The sequence below is a fragment of the Haliotis rufescens genome, unplaced genomic scaffold (genome assembly GCF_023055435.1).
Source record: "Haliotis rufescens isolate VD_foot unplaced genomic scaffold, xgHalRufe1.0.p SCAF_5, whole genome shotgun sequence".
Taxonomy (NCBI): Eukaryota; Metazoa; Mollusca; class Gastropoda; order Lepetellida; family Haliotidae; genus Haliotis; species Haliotis rufescens.
In genome coordinates this window covers 21,186,466-21,209,729 of record NW_025964223.1, presented here as the reverse complement: position 1 = coordinate 21,209,729, position 23,264 = coordinate 21,186,466, and the positions used below count along the sequence as shown (strand labels likewise).

At 39.1% G+C, this 23,264-nt stretch overlaps 1 protein-coding gene and 1 long non-coding RNA gene across 4 annotated transcripts in view; one reads left to right on the top strand and one right to left on the bottom strand.

Moving 5' to 3' along the window:
• The window catches only part of LOC124112186 (pyridoxal kinase-like), a 40,470-nt gene extending 18,606 nt beyond the window's left edge, over positions 1-21,864 (bottom strand). Inside the window, exons 1-2 of one of the 3 annotated variants that reach the window (XM_046472191.2) lie at positions 21,736-21,864; positions 5,091-5,145 (exon numbers count right to left, since the gene is read on the bottom strand). In XM_046472191.2, the coding sequence (XP_046328147.2) occupies positions 5,091-5,145; positions 21,736-21,837 (157 nt within the window). In that variant the 5' untranslated portion in view covers positions 21,838-21,864. Of the gene's footprint in view, positions 1-5,090; positions 5,146-10,834; positions 11,069-21,735 lie in introns of those variants that run through there. The other 2 variants (XM_046472200.2, XM_046472183.2) reach the window with 2 other exon arrangements.
• Positions 10,902-18,842, top strand: LOC125372961. The gene is made up of 3 exons (XR_007218294.1): positions 10,902-11,035; positions 15,351-15,417; positions 18,555-18,842. It is a non-coding gene; the product is annotated as an uncharacterized LOC125372961 (long non-coding RNA).
• Positions 21,865-23,264: the final 1,400 nt, after the last annotated feature.

Sequence of the window (23,264 nt, the reverse complement as noted above, 5' to 3'; positions counted from 1 at the left end):
TAGGATAAACAAATCCGATAAACTTACGATCATGATCCAATAATCAGTGAGTGAGTGAGTGGGGTTAAACCCTGCTTTTAACAGTATTCCAGTTATATCATGGCGTGTCAGCTTAATGTGGGAGGAAAGCCTGAAGTGATGCAGACATTAACCACTTCGGTGAAACACACGAGCACGGGTATGGTGCTGACAAACCTAGAAACATAACTGGGGCGAACCGGGATTCGAACCCACAATCATAGATTTCTGGCTTGCCCAAGGGACGCAACACTGCACAGCGAATCGGGGCGCCTTAGACTACTGGGCCACCCGTGCCCCATGATCCGATAATTAGGTGGCCCAGAAGGGATAACTTTCAAGCTCCACACATCGCTGCAATGTCTTCTTTATCACTAAAAACTATTGACTAACATTCCCAACATGCTAAGAAAGGCGTTACTCAATGTGTTGACATAGACTAAAATAGCTGACAGGAAGTCATTTTGAACTATGATATATTGTGTGGTTAACATAAACATTGTATTCATGCTGGGTTCTATCATAAATATACTCATTGCCAAGAGAAACGTGAATTCCATAAATATTAACTAATCATATTCAAAAGATATTATATATATTACAAATGAACATACTGGTATTCATAGCTAAAATGGATAGAATTATCATAAAAACGCCCGCATGTTATCAGAAATGAGGGGGCCACTGTAACTTGATAATGCCCTCATATTACTTGACGACGGGCCATTATCACGCCTGTTGTTAGGTGACGTCATAGGATAGGGATAGGTGATGTAACATTCAATAGTCACGTCATCTGGTTTGTTCTATGACGTTTCCATATTTGTAAAAGTGGGTCAGTGACATTGGTGTTGCTTGTAGTAAATGTCTCAAAATCGACATTGTTGTTTCTATTAATTTGATAACAAATTCCATCCATTTTAGCTATAATAACAGTAACGCTATTTTTCAGGGCATTATCATTTGCAGAAGCCCTCAGTCTTTTCAACTGCCCTCCTTCGTCGGGCAGTTAATGGAAGACCTTGGGCTTCTGCAAATGATAATGCCCTGAAAAATAGCGTTACCCTTATAGTATAGATCCATGACTCAAGATGCACCATTTGTCTCGTGCAGGATTAGCGTGTACAGTTTAGAAATCACGTGCAGCATACCGTGATATGAATAAAGACACTCCGTGGTAACACTTGACTGATTGTTATTTTTGTCAATAATTGGTACACATTGGAAACATCTCTTCTTAATGTACATACTTCTCTATATGTTTCTATGGTTCACGTTGTTTCTTTTGGTGGTAAGAATATAATATTCAATGTATTAGGAATAAAAAATATGTACTATGCTAACTAAAGGCTTGCAGAATACAATTTGTATTCCTAATCTATGATATATATGATACAGAAAGACCAGGAATGTATCAAGTAGAGGATGTTTCATGTGTCAAGTCCAATATCATGTTTCTCTCATCGAGAATGATTCGGGGGAATAGAGGTATTTTCACGAGTGGCATAGCCACAGTTCTGTGTTTGCAAAATCTTAAAAAATATATCAAAAGTAACAAAAAATATTTAGGGTCACAGAAATTCTTTATCAGACGTTTGCAAATGATTATATACAAAGTAAAAAAAATCTCTTGAAATCTACGAGACAGCTCATGGAAGTGAAAGAATACATGCTGGTCAAGCAACAAAAATGGTGCTTTGCAAACAAAACAGTCACAATTGAAAAGTAAAATGAGAAATTTACAATTAATATTTACAATTTATTCAAGAGAATAACAAATGGTTAAAAGCAAGGTAAGCCTTGTAACGACAAAAGTTCCGTCAAAGTGTTATGTTCACTGCATTGAAATATCAAGTGTTATGTTCACTGCAATGAAAATGTCACTTTTCTCAACTTGGAAAACTCTTTCACACTGAAATATACGATACCATATTCGAAGTAATAAGCGCCCAGGGCTCTCTCAAAATTAGAAATAGGGGGCTCTTATTAGAATATTACTTAGGTGAAAAAAAAACAGAGTTAAAAGATAAATTTCGTGGTTTATGCTGACAGCCTGAAATGTTTATGTATGACAGATATATTTTTCCAGGATTTAATTGCCCAAAATTAAGGGTGCATATAGCACACGAGTGGGTATTATAGGCGAAAAAATAAGTCTTGTGTACATTGATCAATCGGAAGGGGTGCCAATTGGGATTGTTCACTTGCCAATATATTAGCAAATATCGCCATGGGCGCTTATTACGTCGAATACAGTAATATCTATTTATCATGCTGTTCTGCTTGACTCAGGGATCGGCGATTTAGCATAGGGTGGGATGAGTCAGAGGGCTTCAGGGGAGTGTCACCCCCAAACTATGACAGTCTCCAAGGGAGTGTCAAATAAAATATTACTAATATTTGGGGAGAGTCACGAGAAAATGGGACAGTTTAATAAAATATAAGCGCTTGCATTTGGTCTTTTCAGGGAGGGTCATGAAAACATGTACAAGGACATCGGGAGGATCATCTGTGGTATGACAAGCATAAGGGAAGGTTATAATTTTCGGCACAAATCAAAAACCTCTGTAATAAATGACCAGGATCTTAATATAATTTATTACTTTCATAAACTTTGCAGTTTTCAATCTTATTAAAATCAGACCTTAGTTTTCGCTACCGCTAAACAAAAATCTGAAGACATCCCATTAGGGGTCACGTCAGAAGGACCTTTCATTCGACTAATCACAGCGTTGCTTACCAGATTATTAAAATGACAGTCGGAATGTGATTTCTAATCATGCAACCTTGAAAACTTTAACATGGGGTAAACCTAACGATAGTTACGGGTTTAACAACTGAATCCTTACAATCAAGGCCATCTAATAGCCATTCCAGAATGTTTTTTTGTTCAGGTTTCAATTTTGTAATCGAGAATTTGTCAAAATATGTTTCGAAGCGAAGTCGCCAATTTGAAATTAGTGCCATAAAGCATGAGAAAGCTGCCTTCTGATTGGTCATTCCATTGGTCGGTCAAAGTTCACACAAGGTGGGTCTGACGTGACCCGTAATGGGATGTCCTCGGATCTTGGTAGCGAGAACTAAGATCTGATTTTAATGAGATTGTGCAGTTTTAGACACATTCGTAAGTTGAGTGAGTGAGTGAGTTGGGTTTAACGCCGCCTTTAACAGTATTCCAGTTATATCGCGGCGTGTCAGCTTAATGTGGGAGGAAAGCCCGAAGTGATGCAGGTCTCAGATGTTTACCACTTCGGTGAAACCCACGAGCACGGGTATGGTGCTGACAAACCTAGAAACATAATCGGGGCGAACCGGGATTCGAAACCACAATCATAGGTTTCTGGCGTGCCCCATTCGTAAGTTGCAAATATGAGTTTGGATATAATATTGCATAAAAAGGGCTGAACATTCTAAATTGGTACTTTTCACATCAAAATAATTAAATTGTTAAATTGCGTTCATTTTAACTCCTGTATTCCGATTAGCTGAATTGGTCATGTGTTATTGGATTAATTTCCCAAAGAATGTAAACAATTAGGCAACGCCCACCAAAGCGGACTTCTTTTATTACTAAGGAAAATCAGGGAATCCCAATACTACAGTTGAGGGAATTCCCTTCCAGCTAACGTATATCGTCATGCACAGGGCATTTAACGAAATTCATGCATATTCATTGTCCAAACCACTCTTTGAGACTGAAGGCCGAGAAGAAATGAAACAGCAACTGTGAAGGGTCCCTTGCCTGTTTTTTCCTGCTCGCCTCGGTTCCACAAATTTCATGTCTTCGGGTTTCATTTCTCCAACTGTGTCTTCCCGTTCTCAGGGATTTAATGTTTGAATCTGGTGGTAACTGATCATGTCATTTGAAACAGCCGCCTTCTCCCGGACATATTGTTCCTGTTTGTTACCGTCTGACTGTTGCAGGTCTTCTCGCCGCTTGCCTTGATTGACAGGTCCTATGAACTTTGTTTTGATGCTACTCTCTGTTGATTGGCTACCGACTTTGTAGGTGTGTCAAGTTATGTGCATAAATTAAACAACCACCTGATTCATATCATGCACAGTATGTATTCCCACACCTGGAATGTTTATCAATCTCGACATTTTTGTCTACTTTGATATATATGGCTATTTTGGGTAAACTATTGTAGATAACACATGTTTTCGTTGTTGAATTTAATTATATAAGGATTGACTGTGGAATTTCTTCTGTTCATTGAGGTATGAATCGAAAAACGGAGGTGCAAACTATTGTAAGAATCTCCTACGCGGAATGAACCAAAAAATATCCACAATTAATCCTTAAATGAAGCACTTGTTCAACAACATGTGTCAGCGGATAAGAGTTACCATGGAATCGTCATTCTGTCATAATACAAAATCTTTCAAAATTAGACCTTTCGATTTGCAGATCGATCTTGCACAATAAAAACTTTGCAGATGATCTGAAACTTTGGTAGGAAATAGGTTATCTGTCCCCGTGTCTTTCCACAGGGCTAAGCACTGTCCATGCCAAACCGAAAGTTGGAAGGTAGCAGATCATTGGGCTCGTTTAGGATTTCTATCAATGTATATCATTGGTGTGATGAATATATTCTGAGATATTTAACAAAACAACTGAAAAGTTGATGGTAGTTAGCTGCATGAACAAATGTACTGTTATTGAAATAATACAGTCTGGGTCGTTAGTCTAAGAATGCTATCAAGCCTAATAAAGCTACAATTGACACAAAAGTTAGCTAGTATGAATTGATAATGTCTTTTTCATGCTGCAAAGCACCTAGTTTTCCACCTGTTGCTATTCTGCCAGTTGACATTAAGAGTAAAGACAAAATATTGGTACTGTTCTTCGAACTGTTGGATATAAGTACCGTAATGATTAAAACCCAGAAGTCCTTTGGTGCATGATAAAACTTTGACTTAGTTCAAAATATTACTTAAAAGAGATAAAAACTGGCCTAAATCATGCTTCATGTGCTTGGGTGCCATCCCCTTTATCTCTGTGCATCAAGAACATGGTGGCTACCAACCAACACCCGGTTTGACACAGACAGAGCATACCTTCTTGTTACCTGTGTGATTAGAAAACTGAACCGAGTTGATTGTGCTGACGTCAAATCCATGTACCTGTAACAGAAACAAAGACAGACTTGATGAAAATGACACTGAAGTAAACACAACCTGTGTGTGCATCTGTTGTCTGTGTGTGAGTCTGTCTGTCTCTGTGTGTTGGTGGTGTGTGCATGTTTATGTGTGTGTGTATCTGTGTGTGTGTGTGTGTGTCTGTCTCTGTGTGTTGGTGGTGTGTGCATGTTTATGTGTGTGTGTATCTCTCTGTGTGTGTGTGTGTCTGTCTCTGTGTGTTGGTGGTGTGTGCATGTTTATGTGTGTGTGTATCTCTGTGTGTGTGTGTGTGTGTGTCTGCTTGTACTAGTCTTAACATGAATACTCGTTTAAGACACAGTATACTGATGCCGAACCAACCTGTCCTTGTTTTAGCCCCTTAAGGCCGAGCACCAGACAGGGTAACAACATGTAACGTCTTTAAACTTCTTTTTGTATGGCAAAATAGGAGGAGAAATGTGACAAAAGTGGAGGAGTAGTGTGACACAAGTGAAGGAGCAATGTGACACAAATGAAGGAGAGATGTGACACAAGTGGAGGAGTAATGTGACACAATTTGAGGAGTAATGTGACACACAAGTGGAGGAGTAATGTGACACAATAGGAAGAGTAATGTGACACATCTGGAGAAGTAATGTGACACAAGTGGAGGAGTAATGTGACACAATAGGAAGAGTAATGTGACACATCTGGAGAAGTAATGTGACACAAGTGGAGGAGAAATGTGACACAAGTGGGGAGAAATGTGACACAAGTGGAGGAGAAATGTGACACAAGTGGAGGAGAAATGTGACACAAGTGGAGGAGAAATGTGACACAAGTGGAAGAGTAATGTGACAACTGAAGTAATGTTATACAAGTGGAGGAGATATGTGACACAAGTGGAGGAGTAATGTGACACAATAGGAGGAGTAATGTGACACAACTGGAGGAGAAATGTAACACAAATGGAAGAGTAATGTGACACAATAGGAAGAGTAATGTGACACACCTGGAGAAGTAATGTGACACAAGTGGAGGAGATATGTGACACAAGTGGAGGAGAAATGTGTAATGGGATAAAAGAAACATTATACACCAGAAGGAAAATTAAAACACTTGTTGTAGCGATTAAGTACATGAAGCAAAAATTGAGTCAGGAACAGTATGGTCGCCAGATCTGCCTCAGCACAAACGGAGCAAGCCGATACACTCAGGTTAACATAAACATTGTATTCATGCAGGGTTCTATCATAAATAGACTCATTGCCAAAAGAAACGTGAATTCCATACATATTAACTAATCATATTCAAAAGATATTATATATATTACAAATGAACATACTGGTATGTTGTGTAAACTGACACACATTAACTCATCACAAGTGATGTCATAGATCCATGACTCAAGATGCACCATTTGTCTCGTGCAGGATTAGCGTGTACAGTTTAGAAATCACGTGCAGCATACCGTGATATGAATAAAGACACTCCGTGGTAACACTTTTGACTGATTGTTATTTTTGTCAATAATTGGTATAAATTGGAAACATCTCTTCTTAATTTACATACTTCTCTATATGTTTCTATGGTTCACGTCATTTCTTTTGGCGGTTAGAATATAATATTCAATGTATTAGGAATAAAAAATATGTACTATGCTCACCAAAGGCTTGCAAAATACAATTTGTATTCCTAATCTATGATATTTATGATCCAGAAAGACCAGGAAGGTATAAGTAGAGGATATTTCATGTGTCAAGTCAAATATCATGTTTCTCTAATCGAGTGACGGGGGAAAAGAGGTATTTTCACGAGTGGCATAGCCACAATTCCGTGTTTGCAAAATCTTAACAAATATAAACAAAAGCAACAAAGAATATTTAGGGTCACAGAAATTCTTTATCATACATTTGCATATAATTATATACAAAATCAAACAATAAATTCTTGAAATCTACGAGACAGCTGTTGGAAGGGAAAGAATACATGCTGGTCAAGCAACAAAAATGGTGCCTTGCAAACCAAACAGTCACGATTGACGAGTAAAATGAGAAATTTACAATTAATATTTACAATTTATTCAAGAGAATAACAAATGGTTAAAAGCAAGGTTGGTTGGTTTGTTGTTCAACGCCACACTCAGCAATATTCCAGCTATATGACGGCGGTCATAATGTAATGTGAGTAATGTAACACCATAGGAAGAGTAATGTGACACAATAGGAAGAGTAATGTGACACAACTGAAGTAATGTGATACAAGTGGAGGAGATATGTGACACAAGTGGAGAAGTAATGTGACACAACTGAAGTAATGTGATACAAGTGGAGGAGATATGTGACACATGTGGAGGAGAAATGTGACACAAGTGGAGAAGTAATGTGACACAAGTGGAGGAGAAATGTGACACAAGTGGAGAAGTAATGTGACACAAGTGGAGGAGAAATGTGACACAAGTAGAGAAGTAATGTGACACAAGTGGAGGAGAAATTTGACACAAGTGGAGAAGTAATGTGACACAAGTGGAGGAGAAATGTGACACAAGCAGAGAAGTAATGTGACACAAGTGGAGGAGAAATGTGACACAAGTGGAGAAGTAATGTGACACAAGTGGAGGAGAAATGTGACACAAGTGGAGAAGTAATGTGACACAAGTGGAGGAGAAATGTGACACAAGTAGAGAAGTAATGTGACACAAGTGGAGGAGAAATTTGACACAAGTGGAGAAGTAATGTGACACAAGTGGAGGAGAAATGTGACACAAGCAGAGAAGTAATGTGACACAAGTGGAGGAGAAATGTGACACAAGTGGAGAAGTAATGTGACACAAAGGGAGGTGAAATGTGACACAAGTGGAAAAGTAATGTGACACAAGTGGAGGAGAAATGTGACACAAGTGGAGAAGTAATGTGACACAACTGAAGTAATGTGAGACAAGTGGAGGAGATATGTGACACAAGTGGAAAAGTAATGTGACACAAGTGGAGGAGAAATGTGACACAAGTGGGGAGAAATGTGACACAAGTGGAGGAGAAATGTGACACAAGTGGAGGAGAAATGTGACACAAGTGGAGGAGAAATGTAACACAAGTGGAAGAGTAATGTGACAACTGAAGTAATGTTATACAAGTGGAGGAGATATGTGACACAAGTGGAGGAGTAATGTGACACAATAGGAGGAGTAATGTGACACAACTGGAGGAGAAATGTAACACAAATGGAAGAGTAATGTGACACAATAGGAAGAGTAATGTGACACACCTGGAGAAGTAATGTGACACAAGTGGAGGAGATATGTGACACAAGTGGAGGAGAAATGTGTAATGGGATAAAAGAAACATTATACACCAGAAGGAAAATTAAAACACTTGTTGTAGCGATTAAGTACATGAAGCAAAAATTGAGTCAGGAACAGTATGGTCGCCAGATCTGCCTCAGCACAAACGGAGCAAGCCGATACACTCAGGTTAACATAAACATTGTATTCATGCAGGGTTCTATCATAAATAGACTCATTGCCAAAAGAAACGTGAATTCCATACATATTAACTAATCATATTCAAAAGATATTATATATATTACAAATGAACATACTGGTATGTTGTGTAAACTGACACACATTAACTCATCACAAGTGATGTCATAGATCCATGACTCAAGATGCACCATTTGTCTCGTGCAGGATTAGCGTGTACAGTTTAGAAATCACGTGCAGCATACCGTGATATGAATAAAGACACTCCGTGGTAACACTTTTGACTGATTGTTATTTTTGTCAATAATTGGTATAAATTGGAAACATCTCTTCTTAATTTACATACTTCTCTATATGTTTCTATGGTTCACGTCATTTCTTTTGGCGGTTAGAATATAATATTCAATGTATTAGGAATAAAAAATATGTACTATGCTCACCAAAGGCTTGCAGAATACAATTTGTATTCCTAATCTATGATATTTATGATCCAGAAAGACCAGGAAGGTATAAGTAGAGGATATTTCATGTGTCAAGTCAAATATCATGTTTCTCTAATCGAGTGACGGGGGAAAAGAGGTATTTTCACGAGTGGCATAGCCACAATTCCGTGTTTGCAAAATCTTAACAAATATAAACAAAAGCAACAAAGAATATTTAGGGTCACAGAAATTCTTTATCATACATTTGCATATAATTATATACAAAATCAAACAATAAATTCTTGAAATCTACGAGACAGCTGTTGGAAGGGAAAGAATACATGCTGGTCAAGCAACAAAAATGGTGCCTTGCAAACCAAACAGTCACGATTGACGAGTAAAATGAGAAATTTACAATTAATATTTACAATTTATTCAAGAGAATAACAAATGGTTAAAAGCAAGGTTGGTTGGTTTGTTGTTCAACGCCACACTCAGCAATATTCCAGCTATATGACGGCGGTCATAATGTAATGTGAGTAATGTAACACCATAGGAAGAGTAATGTGACACAATAGGAAGAGTAATGTGACACAACTGAAGTAATGTGATACAAGTGGAGGAGATATGTGACACAAGTGGAGAAGTAATGTGACACAACTGAAGTAATGTGATACAAGTGGAGGAGATATGTGACACATGTGGAGGAGAAATGTGACACAAGTGGAGAAGTAATGTGACACAAGTGGAGGAGAAATGTGACACAAGTGGAGAAGTAATGTGACACAAGTGGAGGAGAAATGTGACACAAGTAGAGAAGTAATGTGACACAAGTGGAGGAGAAATTTGACACAAGTGGAGAAGTAATGTGACACAAGTGGAGGAGAAATGTGACACAAGCAGAGAAGTAATGTGACACAAGTGGAGGAGAAATGTGACACAAGTGGAGAAGTAATGTGACACAAAGGGAGGTGAAATGTGACACAAGTGGAAAAGTAATGTGACACAAGTGGAGGAGAAATGTGACACAAGTGGAGAAGTAATGTGACACAACTGAAGTAATGTGAGACAAGTGGAGGAGATATGTGACACAAGTGGAAAAGTAATGTGACACAAGTGGAGGAGAAATGTGACACAAGTGGAGGAGAAATGTGACACAAATGGAGGAGAAATGTGACACAAGTGGAGAAGTAATGTGACACAAGTGGAGGAGAAATGTGACACAAGTCGAGAAGAAATGTGATACAAGTGGAGGAGAAATGTGACACAAGTGGAGAAGTAATGTGACACAAGTGGAGAAGTAATGTGACACAAGTGGAGGAGAAATGTGACACAAGTGGAGAAGTAATGTGACACAAGTGGAGGAGAAATGTGACACAAGTGGAGGAGAAATGTGACACAACTGGAGGAGAAATGTAACACAAGTGGAAGAGTAATGTGACAACTGAAGTAATGTGACACAAGTGGAGGAGAAATGTGACACAAGTGGAGGAGAAATGTAACACAAATGGAAGAGTAATGTGACACAATATGAAGAGTAATGTGACACACCTGGAGAAGTAATGTGACACAAGTGGAGGAGAAATGTGAAATGGGATAAAAGAAACATAATACACCAGAAGGAAAATTAAAACACTTGTTGAACTGATTAAGTACATGAATTGAGTCAGGAACAGTATGGTCGCCAGATCCGCCTCAGCACAAATGGAGCAAGCTGATACACTCAGGTGAACCCAACACACAATGGCCGGGGTGCTGCATGCACGCTTCACAACACCCCACATACCGGGGACACAACTCACTGCCTACACACCTGCAACAGGAATGTAGTGACACTGCTTCCTGAAGAACCCCATACAAACGATGGCTGCAAGGACAGTACCAAGCTACCTGCCTTCATCGTCCCCATCTCACCAACCTGCATACCTCGACCTCCTCAACAGTACAGCGACATCTGTCATCGTCCCCATCTCACAAACCTGCCTGCCTCAAACTGCACGTTATACCTCAACCTGTACTAACGTAGTTCCATCTGTTTCCTCGTTATTGCTCGTCACAACCAAACAAATTTATAATGTTCGTAACGATAGGTTTTGATACTAGAAATATTACTCTATGTAGAACAATAGTTCATGATTTATACCGTATTTGACGTAATAAGCGGCCAGGGCGCTCTCAAAATTAGAAATTGGGGGCTATTATTAGAATATTATTTTGGTGGAAAAAACAAGAGTTGAAAGATAAGTTTCGTGGTTTGTGCTGACAGCCTGAAATGTTCATGTACGACAGATATATTTTTCCAGAATTTAATTGCCCATAATTAAGGGTGCATATAACACACGAGTGTGTATTATACACGAATAAATAAGTCTTGTGTACTTTGATCAATCGGAAGGGATGCTAATTGGGATTGTTCACTTGCCAATATATTAGCAAATATCGCCGTGGGCGCTTATTAGAGCGGGGCGCTTATTACGTCAAATACTGTATATGTTAGTTGCTAACATGATGGGCTTATGCAAGGCAAGTTATTCATGAACATAGGAGCTGGGTAATTACTATTGCATGGTCACGTAGAAGTCACGGAACATTTACATGGGACAATGTTTCTACATTGGATCAACTAATGGTGTAGGTCTACACACTGAGGAGAGATTTTACACAACCTGTCTTAATCATTTTTATTCAAATTAGGCCACATTAGGCAAATGTCTTGCTGCTCATCAAGACAAGTTTTGAGTCGTCATTCAAATGTTGATAGAGAACAAGCTGTTTTCAACATGAGTGGCAGAACATTGCAGGCAGAGTGAGCTGTTGTACCGAAATGTCCAATCACTGTTTATGGAGAAATTTAATGTAAACAGCAGAATAAACATGATATTTGTCAGTAATGTCAGAGAATATGTTCAAATTTCTAGTGCCACATCTTTAGTTTTGCTTCTCTGCCAGTCAACAAACATCAACAGACAACTTCTTTGATAAGATCAGAGCTCAAGATAAGCTGCGTATCTGTGTAAAATACACATAAACATGATAAAAAATGCAGAAATATGCAGTAAAATAAAATCCAAGCGTATCAAATACGCAACAAACATTACAGATTCGCTACAAAAATAAAACTTGTGCGTATCGTCAACATATTGTGAAGTAACCCTGCGTATTCGATTAGCAAATCAGCAACTTATTTTGAAATTATAAATGGGCATTCCGTCAACCTTGCCAAACTCCACGATGACAGTTACATCATGATCATTTGCACTTTCTTGTGGAAGTATCATGGTATTTGTGAGTCCTATAAAGCTCTCGAACCAACATGACACCAGTTTGGAGGGACTAGATGAATAGTGTCTTTAAATATTTAACTTTAAATACCCACATGTGTAAAAACTAGTGGGTAACAGAAATTTGAATACCCAGATAGAATAACTGATACCCAATGATTTTAAAATGCATGGGTAAAATACCCACAACACCAAAAGCTTATCTGGAGCTCTGTAAGATGACCAAAAGTCTGCAGTAAAAACACAACCATTTTCCCCTCAAAACTTAACACAAACTCCTGTCTTTTCCTTACAAATGTTAATCCCTTGCATTCAGACATATCAAGTGTCAACTTCATGTCATCAAAATACAAGATTGTTTAAAAGTGAGAATTATTTATTTCACATCTTGTTTTATTGTAGGATTCATATTTTGCATGTCTGAATAGCATGTTAAATATTCGGGCATCATTTGAGCGTTTTCATGATTTCAAAATGCAGATTTCGGTGACTGCAGGATTTGCAAAGCATGGGTTCCATTGACTGGGCGTTGACTAATATTTTTCAAATGTTTTCAGTTTTCTACTCAAGGTGCTCAAGCACCATAGTAAGTAAGCTGCGCTGGTAATCATGCCAAACTGCATTGTTAATGAAATTTTTATATTAGGATGGAGAAAGAGTGGTAGGTTTTTATCCATTTAGTTTTAGTTTTTGTTGTCATTTCAAACGCGAAATTTGCCTGCATTTGAAACTTTACCTGTGATTGTTTTGTTGATGTTTTTTCTCACAATTTAAGGGACAAAATAATAATTCAAAAGCTTTAAACATGTTAGATAATTGTTTTAAATGGAATAAGAATCAGGGATCAACAATGTTGCACACTCCAGTCACATGATGCAAAGCTCTATAACAACGATGGCAGAATATTGCGGAATCTCAGCTTTAGTCAATCACTGTGGTGATCTGTAAACATCGACAATAAAGTGCATGACATCATGAGCATAATTCCAACCAAGTCAGTAGGTCTGGGGCGGGTAACTCGGGTGGGTACTGAGTAGGACCCGTGGTTAGTCACGTGAAATATTGATTCATGACAAAAATTCACTATATAACTACATGGTTACACGACAAGTTTAAGTCTCTAATGTTCACATTTCTTCATGACTTATGTATGTTTGAACAAAGCTAAAACTTCAGTCAACTTCAGTGTGTGCATGACCACATCGTTGAAAACGTGTCTCTAAATACATTCTGCCAGGGCTACTGTCAAAGTATTCCCAATCGGACATTTTGTACCTATCTCTTGACACCAACAGCGGGTACCCGGGTAGGGTCGGGTAATAGGGGTGTGGGTACCCGGGTAGTAACTTTGGACTCGTCCCAGCCCTACAAGTCAGCGAGCCTGACCACCCAATCCTGTTAGTCACCTCTTAAAATAAGTGAGTGAGTGAGTATGGTTTTACGCCGCTTTTAGCAATATTCCAGCAATATCACGGCGGGGGGACACCAGAAATGGGCTTCACACATTGTACCCATGTCGGGAATCGAACCCGGGTCTTCAGCATGACGAGCGAACACTTTAACCACTAGGCTACCCGACCGCCCCTCTTACAATAAGCATGTAGACCAATTCTAACCTGGATTTTCATTGGGGTGAACTTGATTGCCCTATCAAAATAAGGAATATGCAATGTTCCATAAATATCACAGCAGAGGACACCACAAATGGGCTTCACACATTGTACCTATATGAGGAATCGAACCAGGGACTTCAGCATGATGAGTGAACGCATTAACCACTAGGCCACCCCACTGCCCATGAATACATAGATGAACACTGTTGTGGTCCAAGCTGATTGATTTGAAGCCTTGTTTTATAACAATACCTGACAGGACCTGTAAATTGTGGATTTCATTATCCAAACTTCTCCACAATTCAACATGTTCAATGCATGCTGTGCTAGAATCCTCTGTCGACAGCAGGGATGTATCTAGAGTTTCTTATAGGATAATATTCGGCACTAAAACTGCAACAGATGTCAGTATTCATTCCCAAATTGGAAACAAAATTTCCCATGAAATAATATTTCTCATAATATTCCCTTAATGTTATTGCTTTGAAGAGGTGACAAATATTTAAGTCATAACAGGACCAGTAATGGTATAAGGTTTTTATCTATTTTTATGACATTCCGTTGATCATGTAGATACAGTATTAAAACTATGTTTATAACGACCACGCTAATAACGAACTGATGGATACAATGAAATCAATTTTTAGTCCTGGCCATATGCTGTATATAAGCTTATAAGGAACTACGGTTATAACTACGGTTATAGTGTAAATATAATCATATTTTTTTAACTTTGTTAGATTGAAATCTAGATAAATCACTGATATTGTACAAATATTTGAAACCATTGAAACAATATTTGTTTTTAATACCTGGTTTAATTGTTAATTCACAACCAAATTGTCATGCTAACTGTCAATTAATTCATGTAGCTTGACATAGAATTCAATTTTCGTAGTTATTGTTCAACTATTTTCATTTTAGCATACTACTATCATGACAATTGCTGTATGAATTTAAGGAAGCACATACATATTCTTTCTGCCATTAACTATTGCGTATCATTGTAGACATGTTCAGATATAATCATGGATGTTAAGAAAGTAGCATATCTGAAACATATGCCGGGACAAGCCCAAATAGCGACTCGTGCCCCTCTCGTTGCCATATTAGCAAATGGGTTCCGTCTACTCGCAAATGGGCAAAGCTGAAAGAATTGTCAGTGATTGTCTGATGATTCATGTATATATTTCCTCCATATGTTGAATGTATTCCAGATGCTATTGAAAACACATCGGAACTTACAGTCTTATACAGTATGATTGAACACATTCAACTGTATCTAGGGTATACATTGTATTTTCAAATGCAAGTCATATGTAAAATAAAAAAATATTCCTGAGGGATTTTTGGACCGAAGTACACGCATGTGCTGATTGGTTTGTCGTAATTTCGCACATGACATTCATCGATAGGGGGATGATTCTTCTTGCAGGTAACAGAAAGGGGTGAGTGGTGATGAATGCTACTATCTGTGGACCCACATCCATGCTGCCATTCGAGTAACTATACACTTTTCATTGATCGATTTTGTTATCTCCCGTGTGTTCACCTGAGGTGATGCGATGTAGTTTTTGACTGCATATAATACCAAAAACAAGTTTTCCAAAATACTGCACTTCAAAATACTGGGTGAGAACTAGAGAAAATATGGTGGTTCAGCCATTAGGACAGGCAGGTAATAATGAACTCTATGCAAATAGTTAAAATGCTTTCTGAATGCAAATGGCTGTCATTTGCATCACAAAAATAAACTAAAGATCTACACTTTCACCACTGAACCCACATAGGTACAAACATGGAGTACTGGGGACATATTCTGCCCTGGAACCCACATAGGTACAAACATGAGTACTGGGGATCTATTCTACCCTGGAACCCACATAGGTACAAACATGGAGTACTGGGGACCTATTCTGCCCTGGAACCCACATAGGTACAAACATAGGGTACTGGGGATCTATTCTACCCTGGAACCCACATAGGTACAAACATGAGTACTGGGGATCTATTCTACCCTGGAACCCACATAGGTACAAACATGGAGTACTGGGGACCTATTCTGCCCTGGAACCCACATAGGTACAAACATGGAGGACTGGGGATCTATTCTACCCTGGAACCCACATAGGTACAAACATAGGGTACTGGGGATCTATTCTACCCTGGAACCCACATAGGTACAAACATGGGGTACTGAGGATCTATTCTACCCTGGAACCCACATAGGTACAAACATGGAGGACTGGGGATCTATTCTACCATTGAATCCACATAGGTACAAACATAGGGTACTGGGGACCTATTCTACCTCTGAATCCACATAGGTACAAACATGGAGAACTGGGGATCTATTCTACCCTGGAACCCACATAGGTACAAACATGGAGGACTGGGGATCTATTCTACCCTGGAACCCACATAGGTACAAACATAGGGTACTGGGGATCTATTCTACCCTGGAACCCACATAGGTACAAACATGGGGTACTGAGGATCTATTCTACCCTGGAACCCACATAGGTACAAACATGGAGGACTGGGGATCTATTCTACCATTGAATCCACATAGGTACAAACATAGGGTACTGGGGACCTATTCTACCTCTGAATCCACATAGGTACAAACATGGAGAACTGGGGATCTATTCTACCCTGGAACCCACATAGGTACAAACATGGAGTAGTGGGGACCTATTTTACCCTGGAATCCACATAGGTACAAACATGGGGTACTGGGGATCTATTCTACCCTGGTACCCACATAGGTACAAACATGGAGAACTGGGGATCTATTCTACCCTGGAACCCACATAGGTACAAACATGGAGAACTGGGGATCTTTCTACCCTGGAAACCACATAGGTACAAACATGGAGGACTTGGGACCTATTCTTCCTCTGAATCCTCATTGGTACAAACATGAGTACTGGGGATCTATTCTACCCTGGAACCCACATAGGTACAAACATGGAGTTGTGGGGACCTATTCTACCCTGGAACCCACATGGGTACAAACATGGAGAACTGGGGATCTATTCTACCCTGGAACCCACATAGATACAAACATGGGGTACTGGGGACCTATTCTACCCTGGAACTCACAAGATACAGAAGTCACATATGTTGGTCTGGATGTTCATTCCCACTCATACCCAGAAATTATAACCCACGATGCTGATTGGCTGATACGAAAGTTCACCCGACATGTTTACCTGTGGACACAAATGGTGGAGGTGTCACAGTTCTTCAAGCAGAGAGGTATTGTATTTGAGTAAAAGATCTGGGCCCGGTTGTTCAGAACCCGGTTATTTTAATGTCAGGTTAACTCCTAACCAACCGTTAAATATTTAACCACACGTTAGTTAACAAGCAGTTAAAATACTGTTGCAGGATCAATAGATAACCATTAGGTTAGCTAACCACTCGGTTAAATTTTAACATCTTGGTTAAAGCACCGATTAGGTTAAATATTATCCCAGAATTCCAAGAGTTAATACTTCCGTCACTGTGTCGTATCGAATAATGGCCGAAACAGCGTCTATGACTGAGGAAACTCCAAGGTAAATAAGAAAGAAAAGAAACAGGAATTTTTCTGTAGATGAAGAAAATCTCATCCAGTCAATGGTGGAGAGTAATTCACAAGTACTTCATGAAAAACTGAGCAGTGAAGTTACCAATAAGAAGAAGTCTGCTATTTGGATGGCTATGATGCTTTCATAGTAACATATTTTATAAAAGCTGTCAATCTGTGCTGAAATAAGTGTATATCTATGGAATTTTACTAAGCCGCCTACTCATTTTCATACGTTCGAAAGTCGTCTGTTTATGTTGACACGGAATATCCCTTTTCTATATTTAGACATGACCTTGAACTTTTTCGAAAGAATGTGTTTGCCTCCCATCTCTACAATATCTGAACAATGCAGCCAACATTGTATGAACTTTTACTATTCACATGAGATTCACGAGTATTATTATTATATCAACCCAGTCCACGATGCTGTAAACCGTAGAAACGAATATAAGATTGTTGAACACTATTTCGTGAACCTCCATCAGGCGACGGAATGTGACGCAATTTCTCTTCTGTAGTGTCAACATCGAGTCCAAAGCCTGTTGTTTTAGCAAGAGCGGGATATCTGCTGTTACAGTGGATACGTAAAGTAATGCTATTCCAAGAACTTATGACAAACCTGACTTGGTCACGTTTATATTTCACAAATTCATCTGTGAGCAAAGATCATCATTTATGAGCACGTTTCCGCTCCTCCATATGTAGAGGTCAAGGTCAGTAAGGTAGATTAATCTGAAGTGGTAGTAAAATGAATTTAATGAAAATATAATAAAATGAATAATTCAGTTACACACATTAAGACGAAATGAATAGTCAGAGCCATAAAGACACAGTCAAGATAATTTCGGTCTCCTGAATTTGCAATGAAGTGAATATTCGGTTGATGTTAGTCAATACATTAAAAGCCAATAACATTCATAGTATATTGTCTTTCTCTGAATCATAAATGATTAAAACAAGAGTAGATCCGTATGTAAGTACATGTATTCTTAAGCCGTAATCCCCAATAGAAACACAGACAAAACCATAAATATTTATATTGATAATTGTTTATTCCTCCAGGTTGTGCTGAACGTTCATCAGTGGCTGATCCTGGGCTGCCAACTGGTGCCACAGATCCTACTCCAGCAGCTACTACCTCAACCCCAACATCACAAAGTCCTGAAGTCAGAGAATCTCAAGAAACTGAGCACAGTGAAGCAGCACCAAGACTTGATGACGGACATCCAGCCAGGCAACTCAAGTACAGAAAAGAAAGTACAAAACTCAGTTCTTCAGAAAGAGTCTATCAATTACAGGAAAGAGTTCTATCAGGAGAGCTAGAAAAACAGGAAATGGAAAAAAAGAAACTTAAGCTAGCTACAAATTCAACTCCTTGAGCAAATACTGCAACGTGATGATATTGACAATTTCAGTCCATCTCAACTGTTACTTTCTATGATGTAATAAACCTGCAGTTTCATTATCACTATATTTAATTCTTGTGTCCTCTGTTTGTAGTTTATTAGCTGGAGAAGAAGGTATTGGCAATATGATCTCTACTTTTGTCCACCCCCATCGTATCACCAATCACTTGAAGGAAACTACCACTTGCATAAAAATGGAAAGCTATCATCAGTTGTTGATCGACGTTTAGAGCATGGCTACGTTGTGTAGGGCACTCCAAATCTTCCCTCAGTATATTGGCGATGTAGTTGATAGATTCCCGCCCAAATCTGTACCTATCACGAAGTTCACTGTCTGTGTAGTTCATTAATGCAAAATTTACAGCTCGGAATCGCTTCTGTTGCCTCGCATTAACCTCTGGAACCATGAAAGCTGCGCTAGGCCTAACCATGAAAGCCATTTTGTTTCAAAGATAACCAAGGTGTTAAGTATTTAACGGGGGTCGGGAGGTGTGTTAACTTTAACGGGTGTTTAACCAGTCGTTAAAGATAACCATGCTTTGGGAAACAACATAACCATTTGGTTAAATTTAACGGAGATTTAACACTGACTTAACGGCTGGTTAAGAGTTAACCGGGTTCTGAACAACCGGGCCCAGATTATAATGACACTGACATTATGAATATCACTTGGCTACTTTCACAGATCTGGGAACTGAATAAAGATTTTTTTTGAACAGATTTGAACAACTGACCAATTCCATTAGTAAGCCACTGTTAAGTATACATAGTAGGGACATAAAAAGTTAACAACAGGTTAGGATGTCTCCATCTGATTTTCCCCTCCTTAAGAACTTAGCAAATTATATCAAAGATGCTGTCAATCTCCGATCTTTAGACCTGTGACTAATTAGACATGCTGTTTTACTCAGTGTTGTAACAACGTGTGTCGGTCGGACGTTGATTAATGAATAATTTGCATACTCATATATGCAAGGGGCCGACGTATGGTTCTCGGTAGGAAGTGACAACTTGGAGACGATGGCTTGCGGTATATACTGTTTTACTTTATACATGTTGATATATACATACAAAAAACACTATGTGCCAGGTCAGCACATAGTGGTAGTGGTTGTTGTCTAGGTGCCCCGGAGCACCCAGCCTTACCCCAGCTAGGCTAAGGGTAAGACCTTTCTTTTCTCCTTCTCTCTGGACCAAGGCTTATATATAGCCAGGGTCACCTGACATTTAGTAAGTAATAAATATAAATGTAAACAGTAATTCATCAGCAGGGTGACAGACAGTCGATGTACACAAAAATGGAGATTAACAATTAGGATTAGCATCTTATAAATAACAGCAATTAAGTGTTTCAAGGCATATAGATGTCATGGCTCCAGGGTAATGAGCCTTTGCAATTAAATGTTCTTCAGACAATGGGTGTCGTAAATCAGTCGCTACGACAGTTGAATGGCGTTCACATATAACCATTACAAATATTAGACTTGATGCACATGTATTTGCATTACTTAATGCCTTGATATTTCTGAATGCAAGTGATTAAACATATTAAAGAAGATAAATGGATTTGTATTAAGGTCTGAGGGGAAATTAGTTATGGTTCACCGCAGAATGGGGTACTGGGGACCTTTTCTTCCCATGGCAAAGGAGTCAACTATACCTACAAAGGTCCAGTTTCCGCCCTTTCTGAACTAGGCCGGAATTTCTGGGCTCAATTGTAGTGCTACCAGTGGCTATTACAAGTTATGTCCACTCTATGTCCCTCATGTTGACCATTCAGATTCCATCTCTCATATCACTTGCATTTGCTTCAAATAAATAGCAGAGCCCAGTCAAGATGACCTGATTTATAATCAAAATCTATTTTGTAATTCATTAGTTTGTCAAATCATGTGAGCACCTTGGTTAAAAACAACAAAATATTTGGAAAATTATTTGTTGAAGCCGAGCTGGTGGTACACATCGTTTGCAAATCCTGCAATCGACTGAAATCTGCATGGCAGTTTACAAACCGATTTTGATGGATCTATGCATAGACTCATTACTCCAGCCAAACATAACTCAATAATTCCAGGCTAGTTCGGCAAGGGTGGAAACTGGACTTGCCTCGGGAAGCTGTGGGAACCTTTCTAACCTGGAATCCATGTAGGTACAAACACCAAGTACCGGGCTTCACAATAATTGGGAAATTATACTGCATAATTTTGATAATGTAAATTTATCGAAGAACTCGTCTTGATGAGTTACCATTATATTCTTTGGATGTAATGTTAACTGTATAGCTGTCAATACAGACTACAGGTCCACATGGAAAATAATGTATTAAATTCAGACACGCATGCGGCTGACAATATCACATTTCTTCAGGTGTTATACTGACGTCTTCTGGGGGACACATTCAGGTAGATTTGTAGTTAGCACATTAATCGGAGATCTAGGTTGTAAAAACTGCTTGATAATTTATCAAATCATCATCATAATAAACAAGATGTCATAGCAAATTAATACATGTACTCGCACTTTTAGACATAACCTACGTTAATCCTTTTGTCCACAATGGGTATATATAACGAGCATAACTTGGAATTTTTATCCAAAAGGTGTGTAATAGTTGAACATGAAACACAATTTAGTCATAAAATAAATACAGCATGTGTAATATTGAATTATCAATTTTCAGATCAACGTTGCTCAGAACACACACTTCGGCCACGCCCCTCTTAACCATGAGGCCCTGCACAGCACATAGCTTCATGTCAGTCGCGACTGCTAGAGCATCACGTGCTCCCGTCGTTTTTAAATCTATCAGGAAAGCTTTTCCGATTCATTTATGTTACCTGGAGAGGAAAGGTCGCACTCTTGTTGCCGACATAACCGTAAACCACCGTACTTTGAATTGATAGAACTCGGCGATCGTCTGTATCCGTCCTACTCGACATGTTGCTTTCGTGCTTATGTTACTGACCTCTGAACACATGGTAGTGTTTACTTCCGGTTCAACGAGGCTCCTGCTTAGACTGCGTTCATGTTTGTGGTGCGCAGTGGTAGGCGCAAAGCCCTCTGCTCACTTACTTATATTAGTTTAATTGGGAATTTAACGTGCGCTTTCCGACATATGCGTATTTGGCGCACGGGCCCGCCAGGCCATTTAGTGTTTGGTCGAAAAGGGCATTTCCGAAAAGGTGAGGCAACCTCGGCGGGGCTTTTAGGGCTACTCAAAGCCCTTTGAGTACCGAGGAGATTTTCAAGGTATTCTCACCTCGCTTATTTTCAATGTTGAGTCGGTATATTGCCTCAGATATAATATATACGTTCAGTGGTGATTTTGTTTTGATCAGTTATGACCTACGTTTTAAATACAGTACCATAAAGTTTGCAAACAGGTCACAATACTAATTTGTGAAATAGTTTTGCAAGATGTCCCAAGACACGAAAACGGCTGGTTTGTTCGTTGGAAATGTTGTCGCACTCCGCACGGGCGCCATTGCGTATGAATGTTAAATGCTACAGAAAAAGAATGAAAACAAAATGCAAATTTCATAATAACAACCTACCAAAGTTACAATTTTAGGCAGCCACCTTGTTCAAGGAATGTATCCGTGAATATCCACATAAAGGAACGATATCCCATATATCTGCAGCTGTACAAAGAAATTTTTTCGATGTCATGTGTTTCAATATTTTAAAATATATATAGCGTTTCGGGATATTATAACCCGTGCTCGTTTCTCAACTGACCACTTGGTTTGTTTCAGTTATAATATAGGTGTGAAGTATCAAAGGTCAGCTGAGAAAGGGGGCGGTCGGGTAGCCTAGTGGTTAAAGCGTTCGCTCGTCACGCTGAAGACCCGGGTTCGAATCCCGACATGGGTTCAATGTGTGAAGCCCATTTCTGGTGTTCCCCGCAGTGATATTGCTGGAATATTGCTAAAAGCGGCGTAAAACCAAACTCACTCTCACTCACTCTCTCAGCTGAGAAAGCACACGTGACAACTATTTTCATTATGTCCACTGGTTCTTCCACTGAGATATCGCTTGATCTCACTCCTGTGGGAGCCCATCTTCCCGAGGCAAGGGAGTTAACTGACTATAAAAGTCCAGTTTCCACCCTTGCCGAACTAGGCTGATATTCTGGAGTTACATTTTAGCTGGACTAACGAGTCTATGCCTAGTCCAATCAAATTCGCGCAACGAAATCGAAATCCGGTTCGTAAACTGGCGTGCAGATTTCGGTCGATTGCAGGATTTGCAAAGCAATTGCACCGCCAACTCTTTGTGTACAGCTAGATATTTTCCAAACCTTTCATGTTTTGAATCAAGATGCTCACGTGATTTGATGCACTTCACGATGTAAGACCCGTTTCAT